The sequence below is a fragment of the Sinocyclocheilus anshuiensis genome, unplaced genomic scaffold, assembly GCF_001515605.1.
Source record: "Sinocyclocheilus anshuiensis isolate Anshui unplaced genomic scaffold, SAMN03320099.WGS_v1.1 scaffold421, whole genome shotgun sequence".
NCBI classification, from domain to species: Eukaryota; Metazoa; Chordata; class Actinopteri; order Cypriniformes; family Cyprinidae; genus Sinocyclocheilus; species Sinocyclocheilus anshuiensis.
In genome coordinates this window covers 308602-323935 of record NW_015540859.1, presented here as the reverse complement: position 1 = coordinate 323935, position 15334 = coordinate 308602, and the positions used below count along the sequence as shown (strand labels likewise).

The 15334-nt window shown below is 38.9% G+C and overlaps 1 protein-coding gene across 1 annotated transcript in view; it reads right to left on the bottom strand.

Annotated features, from left to right (window-relative positions):
- Positions 1-15334, bottom strand: part of LOC107687934 (ral GTPase-activating protein subunit alpha-2-like) — a 202091-nt gene that overhangs the window by 36881 nt on the left and 149876 nt on the right. The window contains exons 34-39 of the mRNA XM_016485423.1: positions 14141-14933; positions 12463-12534; positions 10239-10362; positions 9987-10142; positions 3302-3460; positions 2504-2631 (exon numbers count right to left, since the gene is read on the bottom strand). Coding sequence (XP_016340909.1) covers positions 2504-2631; positions 3302-3460; positions 9987-10142; positions 10239-10362; positions 12463-12534; positions 14141-14933 — 1432 coding nt within the window. The remainder of the gene's footprint in view (positions 1-2503; positions 2632-3301; positions 3461-9986; positions 10143-10238; positions 10363-12462; positions 12535-14140; positions 14934-15334) is intronic.

Below are 15334 nucleotides of genomic sequence, written 5' to 3'. Positions count from 1 at the left end.
TGTGGAACCAATTAAATAAGAAACGAATGTTTAAAAAAAACTTCCAAAATCACCTTAGATAAACGGCAAAAGTCAACAGGCTTTTCAAAATCCAAAATATTGCCAAACAGGTGCTTTTGCATCTAGTTTCGAAACTAAATCATCCGCGATCGTCTTGTCTGTCTCACCCCACTCTTCTTGTCAGTCAGCTCGACTCACTCTCCTCACTGGAGAAATTAAATCTGATCTGTGATGCGACTGTCGTTCGGCACGCTGCATTGAGTAGCCGCTCTCAGTTTTTAATTGTAGTGTCTGTTCTTTTACTGAACTAAATTATTTTTATTACTATAAAAAATCAAAACGACGGTGGGGGTCGGTGACGCGGTGGGCAAGTGACGTAACCGGTGTTGCGGCTTAACACCGGTATCACCGTCAACACCGTCTATCGCGGCAAGCCTATTTCACATGTGGAAATAAACTGGATATGCATCAGATTTTTCATAATGTGACTTCAGTGTGAACAGCCAGGATGAAACCGAAGCGATTTTCGGTCATGCTTTGAGAGCCTGACATAGTCCAAGGTTGCTTAAGACATCATTTAGTTATTTAAAACAATAGTGTTGAGGTCAGAGAACGAGTGAGTGAGAGAAACACACACACTTTTCTGTCGAGCAGATGTTCTTGTGACGGACAGATAAGAGACGGTGGTGTAGAAGCAGCACCCAAAAGCAGATCAATTATTCATAGAGACAGATCAAGTCATTGCAGGAAGCTGTGAAAGCAGAATATCCTTAATGGCCTTTCACACCCTATTCACCAGAGACAATTAACAGTCACACACCCACCCACTCACAATAATGATCACACTGACGCAATATCACTGCAGACAAAAAAGAAAGAGCAGAATTAAAAATCAGACATGATGCGGCAATATCTACTTATGATCTGTTCCGCATATCACTATAGGTGTTAAATAAACTTGATACACAGTGCTATAGGAATACCTGACTGTCAAAATAGATCGCTAATCTGTAAAATTAATGTCATCAGGCAACCGTTTTTCTCACTTACCCACACTACCATTCATAGTTTTGGTGTTAGTATGATTTTTTTTTTTTTAAAGAAAAAACAAAAGTAAAACTTTTATTTAACAAAGATGGCTAAAATTGACCAAAAGTGTTAATAAATACATTTAGAATTATATTTTGTAATTACTATTCTATTTCAAATAAATGCTGTTCTTTTGAACTTTCTATTTAGCAAATCTATTTTTCTATTTATCCTGGAAATAAATAAATAAAAAGTATCACAAACATATTCAGCAGCCCAACTGTTTTCAAATTGATAAAAAGTATAAATGTTTCTTGAGCAGCAAATCAGCATATTAGAATGATTTCTGAAGGATCATGTGACACTGAAGACTGGAGTAATGATGCTGAAAATTCAGCTTTGCATCACAGGAATAAATTACTTTTTAAAATATATTCACATAGAAAAATGTTATTATAAATAACATTTCACAATATTATCATTTTTACTGTATTTCTGATCAAATACATGTAGTCTTGGTGCACAGAAGAGACTTCTTTCAAAGAAATAAAAAATAAATAAAATATCACTTGGCACTTTCTTCTCGGATGCCAAAATGATTTCCTGTCAAATCAACATATTGTGAGCATATTGTTACTTATTTGGAAATCAGCCAGCTGATCATTATTGTAAAGTAATGACCTTATATGTCAGCGTTCCTTTACCAAATGAATTACCAAATTACTTTTTTCCCCCATATAGCATATAGCAGTTTTTCTAAGCAAGACACTCAATCAGTGGAGAAGGGAAGAAATTCTACATGCAGATAAAAAGGATATGAGACAAACAAATGTAAATTTTAGCCATGGCATAAGCATAACAATTGATTCTTGGCCAATGAATTATTGAAAATTAATGGACACTCGAGGTGTAAGGCTTCCACAGTTCAACTTGGGAATTGATTACTAATAATTCATCAGCTGGAGACAATTATATAACAGACACAGGGGGTCTGTTTCAATCTTCTCCCTAGTTCAGCAGAAAATATGCACTACCCAGGCATTTCTAGGCCCATTCCAGTACACTCAATCTTTTGCTCCCTAAAAACACCAAGTATACACCATAAAAACCATTTACTTACCGGGAAAAGATGCCATGTCTTTGCCAGAAATGGATGAGCTGTGCTTCCAACAGCAATAACAAAGGACAACACACAATGCCAAAAACAGAATCGCTCATGCTGTGTTATACAGCAATGGTGTCTATAAACACTACAGCTACATATTAACAAACAACCTCATTAATCATATCACATATGATTGAGATATCAGTGTCAATTTTCAGCGGAAGTCATGTTCACTAGAAGGATTCAAAGCATTAAGGAACTACAGAGTGGAGTGTCTTCTACCTACAAGCACAAAGTTAGTGTCAAATCACATACAGGACGCTGTGATCTCACAGATAACTGGTTACCAACCATAAAGTTGAAGGATACAAACTCTGGTATAGTGGCAGTCGAGACTTCACAGCCCTGCTGGCATTGATGCACGTGGCCCGCACCAGACTCGGCAACAGCGTTCCAGTCACTATCGCCCCGTCGAACAGAGGCCCAAAGAAAGGAACCTGGTTGAGACAGAGCAAATAATGAAGAAATATTGTTTGACGTTTTAAATGCAAAATCAATTTACATGAATTCTCAACCCCATGTTGCATGCGATACATGTACGGGACAGATGAATCTAGTGGATGGATAATGCATCACTTCCATTTGCCAAGGCTTGCGTTTCTCGAGTGGATGAAATGAGAGTTATTGGAGTAGAACAGCAGATAACAGTGACACAGCTGAGGGAATTTCACTAATTGCAGCTGGTGACATGTTGCAGGAACCATACATCTGACAGCATCCAGGCCACTCAACGCACACAGCAGTCAACTCTCGTAGAGGTGACGTGTTTGCGAGAAATTACAAATGATGCACGCTCAGTTTCTCTGGGGATCTAGTGGCAGACGCAGGAGGAGATGAAAGGCAGCTTGACCGCGATGAGAGTGGCGTGCCGACAGTGCAGTAATGGACTTCCAGCATTAGTGCTTTCAGAGAACAGACAGGAAGAGATACCATCCAGCCCTTCCAGCCACAATCTACATCTCCTGACAATCAGCGAAACATCGCACATCCTCACGAAGATCTTAAGACGCCTCGGGAGAGGCATTTCACGTAATATATGAAAATCTGGTGAGTTATGGTGGACGGCTGTGGTTTTTAATGTAACGTAATGTCATTATCTTCACGTACCTGGGGTTTTTTCATGATCTGAACAAAGAACATGTGGTTTTTCATGGGGTAGATGATGATGAGGACATCTCCGAAGTCGGTGGGAATGATTCCTCGTCTGTAATCCCGCGTGTGCTCCGACCACACGATGTGCACTTCATCGTTTCCCAAGTGACGAAGCTATGACCAACCAGAGGCAAAAGCATCAATAAATCTGACATGCAAACCAATAAAATACTGTCAACATTAGTCAGAAATCATGAGGGCAAAAACAATCACAGACAATCGTTTTCACAGTGCATATGTATTGAAAAACAAATTATTAGAAAAAAAATAAGACTCAATCTCGCAAACCTGTACGTTTTCTTCATGATCAACAATAATTCCAGAAAGAAAATAAAGACTGTACATTTATTTTAGTACATAACAGCTGAAATTATTTCGGGAATTTTCAATCTGAAGTTAAATTAGCTACAGAAATTGGGTTCATTATGTTTCAATCATTTAAACAAATTGACTTTAGCCAGAAAATTGGACAGATCTTCATTTTACATAAAAATATTCACATTTGTAGGAAATGCATTTTTCGGAAGCTAATTTTTGGGACCTCAGGAACATGAAATACATGGGCGCTGAGAGTCTGATTAATATGTTGAAGCACCAGCAAATTTTTGCAATAATTTGTTTAATGTTGTACATGAGGAAAACTGTATATCAGAGCAGTGGGCTCAGAGATGTGCTACTACTAGCCAACAATCCTGTAAAGGCTTTTATATTCAGACAGGAGACGCTGAAACAATAACCAGTGGAAATTGGTTCTAGTATGAGTCAGTTCTGATTCAGATATCTAGAGAGCAGGGAGCATTCTGGAAATGACAGGCAGAATGACGACTTAATGCTAATAATCTTGCAATAATCTTGAGATTTCCAAACAGTTAATCATCAACATTTAATGGCCGAAAAAGTCACTTTGAAAAATTACGATATTTGAATTTAATTACACGTTGTTTCAGTAGCAATGTGGTTTTCAAATAACACTGCACTTATGAACACTACTTTTAGGTATTATATGGAGGTAAGATTAACAGAAAATGCTATAAAACAGTCAGTTCCCTTCAGAGATTCAGATATAAAGTCATTCATGCAAATCTGAGAAGTTTTGTGTGTCACGAATTAGGGGCGTAGCCATCATTTCAGAAGCGAGGGGGACAGAAATGTAATATATATGTATATATAACATTACAATATAACATTTCTGTAATATATATATTTATAGCCTACCAGTCAAAAGTTTTTGAACAGTAAGATTTGTAATGTTTTTTAAAGAAGTCTCTTCTGTTCACGAAGCCTGCATTTATTTGATTTAAAGTACAGCAAAAGCAGTAATGCTGTGAAAGATTTTTACTATTTAAAATAACTGTTTTCTATTTGAATATATTTTAAAATGTAATCTATTCCTGTGATCAAAGCTTTCTCACCATTACTAAAATGGTGAGAAATTAAAGTGACCTCTGTAATCAAAAAAGAGGAGTCTTGGAAGCATGTCGCTGCGACGGCGTGGCCTTAAGCGAGCTCCTCTCAATGGGTCATTAAACATCTGCCGATGCATCCATGCCTAATAAGCCATTACCAAAACATGTCCTCTTCACCAAAAATGCAATTACCACATTTCCCCATAAGCCCTTAATTATGCTAATGGGCTAAAATTAAACAAATCCACAACAAGCTGATTGGGTCGGCGCATACCGATCCATTTGGAGAGTCAGCAGAAGAATTGGCGGCATGTAAACAGGTTGGGTGGAGAGAGGAAATACACAACACATTGTACACATACGCCAGATGCCATTCTCAATGAAAGGGAGCAGATGTTAAAGACCGCAGACTTCTAAGAAACCTGAACTTTAGAATAGGCTTAAGTAGAGCGCCTGTGAAGGTGTTGTGGGTGGTTGCTATGCATTGCTAAAATGTTCCATGCGGTTGCTAGGTTATTCTGGGTGGTTGGTGGATTTTTCCCACACATGCCAATAGAGTCCATCTCTAAAACCTTCTCATGCGCTGGTCTCCAGATATGGCTCAGGTTCTTCCACCAATGAAAGGCTTTGGGATTTTTCTTATGGCAACATGATGCAGGACGTTATTTATATTAAGAATATATATTGTTATTTTGAAGTGCCTATGCTTTACTATAGCCAGCTGTTCATTCAATGAGATGAGGGACATAAAATGATATGCTGCAACATTTGCAGCATATTAAAATACAAAAAAAAAACATGAAGTAGACATTGTAACAACCTATCAACAGTAGATCACAAGCAATCGCTTGGGATAACTCTACAGTATTCACTGATTACAGACCGTGAGCCTGCAGAACATGCAACAGAAATGATAATTTTTTTAAGAAAAAAAAAAGCATATTATTATACATATACACATTTTTTTTTTTTTTGGTTAAAGGGATAGTGAAAAAATGAAAATTCTGTCATTAATTACTCACCCTCATGTCGTTCCAAACCTGTAAGACCTTTGTTCATCTTCAGAACACAAATTAAAATATTTTTGATGAAATCCAAGAGCTTTCTGACTCTGCATAGACACCAATGGAATTACCACATTCAAGGCCCAGAAAGGTAGTAAGGACATCGTTAAAATATTCCATGTGACATCAGTGGTTCACACAAAAAAAAAAAAACAACAACTTTGATCAACAATTTCTTCTCTTCCGTGTCAGTCTTTGACGTGTGTTAACGAGAGTACCACGACACATGCGTGTGCATTCCTCTGCTTGCAAACAAGGTGCAGCGCACCCGGGTTCTACGTCAAAACGCCGGCTCCTGCGTCAGCAGCAACACACGCATGTGTCGTGGTACTGTTGTGAACGCACGTCAAAGACTGACAGAGAAGAGAAGAAATTGTTGAATAAAGTCACTATTTTTGTTTTCTCTGCACACAAAAGGTATTCTCTTAGCTTAATAAAATTATGGTTGAACCATTGATGTCACATGGCCTATTTTAACGATGTTTAATTTCTGTGCCTTTAATGTGGTAGTTCCATTGGTGTCTATGGAGGGTCAGAAAGCTCTCGGATTTCATCAAAAATATCTTAATTTGTGTTCCGAAGATGAACAAAGGTCTTATGGGTTTGGAACGACGTAAGGGTGAGTAATTACTGACAGAATTTTCGTTTTTTTGGGGGAACCATCCCTTTAAAAAAGTATTTTTATGTAGAAAAGGTATATCGCCATCTTGCTCCGGCCAGTGACTTAAATGCACCTAACATTGCAATTATTACCTCCTAGCTTGTAAAGACAAACTTCCTATGAGGATATGAATGCCATCTGAATGGCGTTTGAAGTTTTATGTAGTCGCATTACTACGTTTCCTGTCCCCGAATTTAAGACCTCTAAAATTATCATTTAGACTTTTTTCATTTAAGATAGGACTTTTTACGGCCTTAAATTTGATCAAACTTTAATTAAGATGTGATTGTTTAAGGCTAAGGATTGTCCAATACTTTGAGTATGACCAATAATAATAGCGTCATTTGCATTAGCAAACACAAAACTATGAGAATATTAAGCCGCCTTTCCACTATCGGGCCGAACGGTTCTAAGAACTGTCAGGTACGGTTCCAGTTGTATTTCCACGTGAGCCTGGAACGGCGCGGCATGATTACAAATGGTTCTCGGCCCGGAATTCTCGGCACAGTTAGACAACCGTGCTGAGCCGTGCTGGTAGAGTGCAGCGGAAGCGCGTTATTTGATCAAACAGCCAAATAAACAGCTACACTACGTTCAATATAAAAAAGAAAAAAATGTATTTGCTCTTATTGATATTTGGGCATGCATATCTCCTCAGCATTTGTTGGTATACCCGTTGTTGCCTTCTGTTTATTTGATTTTTCACGTCAAGAGTTGTGTCCTTTTTTCTGTTATTTAACGAAGAAAATATCAGCTAAAAAAGGAGTCCCAAAAACAGAAATATGTGATCATCGTCCATATCGCTGTTTACATTACACTTGCATTACCAAGGCAACGACTGACGCATTTGTATTACATTCCAAAGAGCTCCGTTATCAGCACCACAGTGGAAAATAAAACCGTATCCGTGCTGACTGGGCCGGATCGGCACGGAATGGAACGGTTAAGCAAAGAGAACCCATGTGTGTACGCTCTTAAAAACAAAGGTTCCAAAAGGAGGTTTTCACAGTGATGCCACAGAAGAACCATTTTAGGATCCCAAAGAACCTTTCAATGAACAGTTCTTGAAAGAACCATGTGTAGAGCATGACATACACATGCACACTGTAAACACACAGACACTGAGCAACGCTAGAAATGCCCTCAAGCCTAAACGCTGCCTTGTAAAGAAGCAGCGTCTTTCCCTCTGCAACAAAAGAGTGTGTGTGTGTGTGTGTGGTTGGATGACCGGCTGCCTCCTGACACCGTGGCCTCGCATGGCAACCCCCTCCCAGTAACTGCATTACTAGCCCAGCCAGCTGCTCTGCTCCGTTCTGCCCCCCAGCACTCAATTGGATTCAGGAATTCTACTCTTTTTCTCTCTTTGCTTTCCTTGCTGTCGGCTCTTCACCCCTCTTTTCTCTTGCTACCTCTGAAAGTTGCATTTGTAAATTAGAGGAATTACTTCCTGTCTGCCTGTGGCTGATAAAATAGCCCTTTCACCCCTCTCCACACGCGTGCCGCCCAACAGTAACCCTCTCATGCTGCCAGAGCGGGAGCGCTGCAATTACAGGGCCTGATGGCCAAAATGAATCGAGCACGACTCGCGGCACACACACTCCCTCCCTACACCGAACGGAGGAAGCGGAGTGTGGCTGAGATGGGCTAATATGAGCTCTGACTGTGAGAGGCTGCAATGTCCGGGAGCCTGATGAATTTTTCTCTTTGCAGGCCTGTGCATGAATGGATTGAGCGCTCAAACTAAGCAGGTTCCTACCGGCTCATTTTGCCAGCGTTAACCTGCTAACGCGTGTCGATCGCCGTCCCGCTGACACGGGCGGAATTCGATAGCAGGGCCCTGCTGGTATCCGGCAGGCCTTTGGCCCTTGCGGCGTGAGTTAATGTGCTGATCGGGGCCCCGGTCACAGCACGAGCAGGAGTCCAGAGAGAGAGAGCTGTTACTAAACCTGCACATGCTCGGCTCCCTCGCTGACCACACGGCCTCACAGCTCTCAGCGCTCTGACAGAGCCGTGCAATCAGGAGCACGCTCCAAAAGTCACGCTCTACACGCGTGCCACTCACCTGCTGTCGAGTCTGTACGACCAACTGCAGTCATTAAATCACCATTTTAAACCAAATAACAGTGTTTCTAAGGGTAAGCAAACATTTGTGTTGCAGTGTTCTCATAAAATTTTGGTTTTACATATACAACTATTAGCCAGTGGACATTTACTTCCGAGTCTACAATCCGCTACGCATATTCAAACAGAGCGTTCTGATGAGGGGGGTCAAAACAGGACAGAAAATAGCCCATTACTTCTAAATTCTGATGTTTTTTGTTGTTGTAAAAATCTTGATAACATTATAAGTGGACCTCAGAGAACAGTACAAAATAAACAAAGGCAGTTCATGACCCCTTTAAAATATTGTCCTTAAAATTTGAAAAACTTTGTGTGTGTGTGTGTGCAATGTTTCTTTTGTGCCCAGAAGTTCTAGTTTTAGAATGGTTTTATGAATAACTTTCGCTTTATTTATGGTCTTATATACTATTTATTTACAGATTTTGCTCACCTGCTTTTAAATAAACATCACATTGGTGATGTTTCTCTGGTGTGACTTTACTTGTCAAGTATTTTCAGTTGACTTTTGTGAGTGCTTCAATTTTAAATCTCCATAATACATTTCTTTGTCCAGTTTTACATGAATGTAGCCTTCCATGGCATATTTAAGACCATTTCAGTGACTAGATATTAGGGCTGGGAGACATAGCCAAAAAAAAACACATCTTCTAAAATTTTTTTATTTGGATTAAAAAACAAATGTGTTTATTAAAACAAATCTATATATATAGAGATTTTTTTTTAAGATTGCAAATAAGGGTTAAAATGACATTACATTCTAACATTTGAACATTACAATCTAAAAACAAAAATAATGCTTTTTAAAGCATAAGTTCAAGACAAATTGGATTGTGCACTTTCCCTGCAGCAGCTAACTCGGTGTCCTCCGTTTTTTTGTCAAATGCCCTTGTATCAATCAAACTACTTTATATCGATATAAACAGTATTGCCTCATTCTGTAAAAAAAATATTGATATATCATACAAGCTCGATATACTGCCCAGCCTTACTAGATATGATTACTAGATATATAAATGCACTCAATTTTACTGCTTCTCTCTTACTGTGTGACAGTGGCAGAAGAAGGGTTAATAGCAGAAAGCTTTATAGAGATAGCAACAGTAACTAAAACAGTGGGTTTAACATAAGGTCATTTTAAAACTGAAGAGCGTGACCTTTTTTCTTTCACATTTCCTCTCTGAATGTAAAGTGACTGGAAAGCCTGCTCTCCTGACAAAGCAGTGGCATTTTGTTCAACTTCTTTAAAAATGACAAATATGACTCATAAATATGACCTTTTAAGACAACTTTCGACCAGTTTCAATCAGTAAACCACCCATCTAAAACCAGAATTTTTTTTTTAATGTGTATAGTTCTTGTCAAGCAGGAAATGAGGTGCTTGAAACTACCTTTTTGGTGATGGAGTCATCTGAGTCAGAAGGCATGCGAGTCGACACATGGAAGATGACCTCCACGTTGGAGGTAGCGTAATATGGTGCTGTGCTACCTGTGCTGCCGTTTCTCTGCAAACCACCCATAAACCCACAGTGAGTGGCCAGATTCACCTGAAAGAGAGAGAAACTTCCTGATGCTCTGATAGTCCCAGGACATGACATCTGCTCACTAAAGACTCATTAAGTGGATTTGATGTGTTATTTCACCTCCCATCCCAGCCCAGAGACAAAGTCCTCATAGGCCTGACTGCCCTCTGTGTTGGACAGAATGGAGAATTTGTCCTCCTGGCCTTCTCCAATGTAGAACACGGCAATCTTGTGCGTCTCTCGACTGGAAGCAAAAACACACAAGAAGAACTGACATCATGCTAAACATCAAGACATTTGAGGTATCACCATATTTGATGTGGTCTGTGTATGTAATCAAAGCAGAGATCTCATCTCAAAGTCGAAATGGGATGCATCTGAGAAAAATTTGAAATGCCACAGCAAAAGGGTCTGAATACTGAGGCCATGTAATAGTTCAGTTTTTTTCTTTTGAATGAATTTGCAAAATTTTCACAAATGTGGTTTTGCTTTGTCATTACGGGGTATGGAGTTTAGATCAGTGTTATTTTAGTATCATTGAAATACTATTAGTATACTGAGATACTACATAAGCATTTCAATCATGACAACTCTCGGAACATTTTAGCATGGTGATGGATATGACAATGTTAATGTATTTGGTCTTGGCGGAACAGATCTGCTACGCTGCTGCTGAATTGCTGCTGCTGTTGGTTATTGCTGTAGTTGTAGATTATTGCTGCTGCTGCAAGCAAGTACAGGAACTTGCTACTGCCAATGCATATGGCGATACAGTGCCGTGAGTATTTAAGCCATGCTGCTGCTGCACAAATAGCATATAAAATAACCCCGTAGCAGATCTATACAGGTGGAGCTGGGGAAGGTGGAGGGTTTCAGAGAACTCTGAAAGCGCGCGGCAGGAATCTCAAGTGAATGCTAGCCAGCCATATAAATGCAAGGCAGTAAGCTCATTGGCTGCATATGCAGCATGAACCAATCAGCTTGTGCCAAGTCGTTTAACTCTCTGAAAATCATTAATTACGTTAACACCCCGTCAGAATGCGCCATCTAGAGTTTCATGACTTAACTATATATATTTTTGTTAATATCTTGAATGTTTTATTTTTTCATTTAAAAAAAAAAAAATCACTTTTAATTAATTTTTTGCAATTTTCTTAGATTTTTTAAAAATACATCTTTATAGTTTTCTTGTTTTAGTTATTTACATTTAATTATTTTTTTATAAAAAAAATGCATATTGTTGCATATATAAATAAAATATATTTGCTTCATATTTTCAACTCTAAAATGTGTACACAAATTGAGAAATGTAAAAAGAGTCTAAATGATCTTAATTTCTGGGTGTCCCCCTTTTTGTTAAAAGACATCATGTGGTACGAGAGTTAAGCACAAAATATGGAACAGAGGTAAATATGATGTTTTGGTAAGTTAATAATTAATAACAAATAATTTTAACTCTCAGCTAATAATCCTCTCTCTAAAGAACAGTTGTGATTTCTTTAAAACATGTAGTTAAGTAATAGGATGACCTCTGTTGTGCTCATGAAATCATATTTAAGTATGTCGCGAAGGGCAAGGTGCTATCAGACTCTGATTATTAATGACAAAATAACCTTTCATTATTCATACACTACATGGTTGAATACAGTACATAGTGCATAAGTACATAGTGTATAAGTGCATAGCGCATCATTTGGGATGCAGTTATTGTTTTGTCATCAAAACATGCTTTATTAAATTACTTTTTGCAACAAAAAAAAATGGTATAACTTCAAAGCTATTTGCTAATAAATCAAATCAAGGTATGCAGTGTGTATGTGTAAGCTGTGTGTGTCTCTTTGAGCAGTGTTGCTAAGGAAGCGTAATGCTCATGCAGTGTGATGTTTGGCATGCTCAGTCAGCGGTTGCCATGAGTGGGCCGGATATGCATGCGGAGGGTAACAGTGGCCCGATCCTGGGGGTATTCTTTAATAAGCCTCTGTAATTAGCCACTCTGAGCGCCTATTGATCGCTGTTGGCTGAGAAGTGTGGAGCTGTGATCAGCCAGACATGGGCAGGATTAGGCCATGAGGAGCGGAGTATCTGAGAGTGGTCTTAAGACATGTCTCCTTAATAGTGCTTTTAAAGGATTTAGCCTCTCTCTGTAGACTGGCATTAGGCTGCATGATTGAGCTCTCCAAATGCATGCTGTTGTTTGCTGCTGATTTTTAGCGTTAAGTGCCGAGGAGTCAGAAGAAGGTTACGAATATGTTTTCATGTCGCTAATTTACTTGGTGTGTGATTATGTGTATGAAACTTTAAGGCACGGGCATCAGATGTTGTGGTCTTCTGAAACGAGTCTTACCACTGCCTCGAGTCTAAATTCTTCAGCTCTCTCAAGAGCTTAGAGTTCTTCTTTAGAAGATGAAAGCTTTTTCTATGAAGAGAAATAGAAATGGAACACTCATGAAAACCAGAAAAAACTTTCCAAAAGAGAAATGCTGAGACACAGGCAAAATCCCTCATTTTGTAATTTTTTTTTTTTTTTTTACCAATGTTAAAATATTTTCTTCTATTCCAGGTTCAACCAAAGTATAACCAAGTACTGTAAGCAATCTGTAGGCTTACTTCTCTGAAGATCGTAAACACTGTGACACCACAGCATTATAACATTGCGCGTGATTAAAAATTTAAATTCCATAAAAAAATAAACAAACAAAAAATATGTAGAACCCATGCAATTATATTTAAACATTTTGTGGCATGTTCATATATTCTGATTTGCAAAGAGGCCCTCAAGTAAAAAAGGGAAAATGTGTGTAACGTCCAAGCTGCTCTTTTCCATTCAGAACAAAAAAAGGCACCATAAAAGTAGATTTATGGAAACCATATTATTTAACCATTACTTGAACTGTCAGAGCTCTTCCTCTCTCAAACATAACTATAGTAATTTAAGTATATAATCCAAAAATCATTTTAAAAATTAACACAGACATGCAACTTTAATGTGAATAATGTAAAAACAAGGATCAGTGGAGACAGGCCCTTTCTGTAAATGGAAAATTTCTGACAAAAATCAACAAAAAAATAATGTCAGGGCATAACATGATTTTATCGTAATCTTTGTCTTAATTCATTGTTTAATTTAATGAAACACACTTTTATTATGTGGAAAGACAACAATGGCAAAAACAAAAGATGTGGGATTTTAGAAATTGTCCACCTGTCCTCAAGCTTACCCCTATCAAAGAGAAGGAAATCAACCTGTTTAACAATTATAAATACTTGAGAGACTGTTGTTCGTGATTATTTACATATTAAAGGAACACAGACATTATTTGTTTGGCTCAAAATTGATCTACAGAAGATGCTTGTAGAAAAACTAGGTTTTATAGAGTTTTATTGATTTGTTTGAGTCATTGTAATTAAAAAAAAAAGTCAAACTATCAGATGAAACAAGCAGAGGTAGTATCTATCTACAAGAAGAAATGTTTCTGGAGCAGAAATTCAGAATTATTTGTAATATAGTAAGTAAAAGCTGCTGAAATTTCAGCTTAAGGAATACATTATTCCTACTATTTTTACTATACTTTTGTTTTAAATATTCAAATAGAAAACAGTTATTTGGTATTGTAATACTATTTCACAATACTGCCATTTTTTACTGTACTGTACCACTACAATGTACTTTTACTGTTGTACTATTATGATTAAATAAATGCAGCCTTTCAATATGTATATTAGTAGATATGTGACTGTGATTGTAGTCTTGTTAAAATCAAAATGCATGATTTACCTATTTATGTTACCTTTCTATAAAACAAAATTTCAGATATTCACAGAAAGTCTTCTTCTCCACCATAGCTCTCAAATCTCATTCACACACATTCACATTTTGCTTTAGGAATGGTCTCAAGTCTCGTAAGAACCAATGTGTAATGATGTGGAAAAGAGCAGCTTTGCAATTGGGTGACTGCATTTTCATCTTGGGATGTGCTATTCATTTAAGAATGTTTTCCAGTAATTCTCATGAAATACTGTACCTGCGATCCCATGAGTTCATGCCGAGGTCGTTGAGGAGAAGTCTGCAGAGGTAAAAAGCAGATTTAGGCTCGTGGTGTGTGGGCTCTCTCTGTCTCTCTGCTCTGATGCTGGGGTCTTCGGTCTGTCGCCGGGCCAGCTCCTCGTCCTCCTGCTTGGCCTGTCTGTAGATGGCATCCATGATGAGTCCTTCCATCTCAGGATTCATGCCGATGGGTGGAGAGGGCGGCTGGGTGAGCCTCAGCTGGGGCTCCGGCAGGCACTCGGGGCTGCTGTGGCCAAGGTCTTCCAGTAGCTGGTCCAACACATCCACGCCATCTTCCACTTCCAGTTCAGAGGAGCATTTACTGGAGCGCACGGAGCCCTGCTTTTCAGAGCGAGCGCCATTGTGAGACGACTGATCTCTGCTGCCACCCAAACTCAAGCCAGTTCCGTCCAAAGTGCGGAACAGAACACCGCCGTCCCACGAGTACTTTCCCGAGATGTCCCTGATGATGACGCGGACCTCAGAAGAATGATCCCTCGGGTTGGCCGTGCTGGAACTGTCAGAGGGGATCTGCAGGTATGAGACTAGTGTGCTGTCACTGAAGACAAAGAGCTGCAGATTGGGGCTTTTGAAGACTTCAGAGGAGAGCTCGGAGGACTCTACGTAGGGGTTGTCGTGGTTCTCACTGACCAGGCTGTTTAAGAGAGCGGGGCCGCCGCTGAGAGGATGGTGGCCCAAATGATTGACCAGGTGTGTCATTACCATCCGAGCGGTCAGAGGAATCAGCTCTAGGCTTCTCCTTTTCTTTTCTGGGATACGAAACAACACAAGTTCAGTCAATTAGAAAACATACAGCTTGCAGGTATACACAAAGGATTAGTTCACCCAAAAATCACAATTCCAGGGGTTAAAGCCGGGAGTGGGGCGGGGGCAGCATGCAATGACTGTGGCAACTTTGAGTATGGGTCACCATACTTGGCCACATGTCACGTCACTTTCACTTTAACATTTAAAAGGATACTATGTTCTAAGATACTATGGCAAAGTTATTGCTTTCCTTATTCAAACTGATTTTTTTTAATGAATATATAGTTGAGCTGAAGAATGAAAGCTATATCATACACTTGGAAAATTATGGCTGCACGATATATCGAAATATTGCAAATGCAAATATCGCAATATGCATATCGCAACGGCGTGCGATATCTGA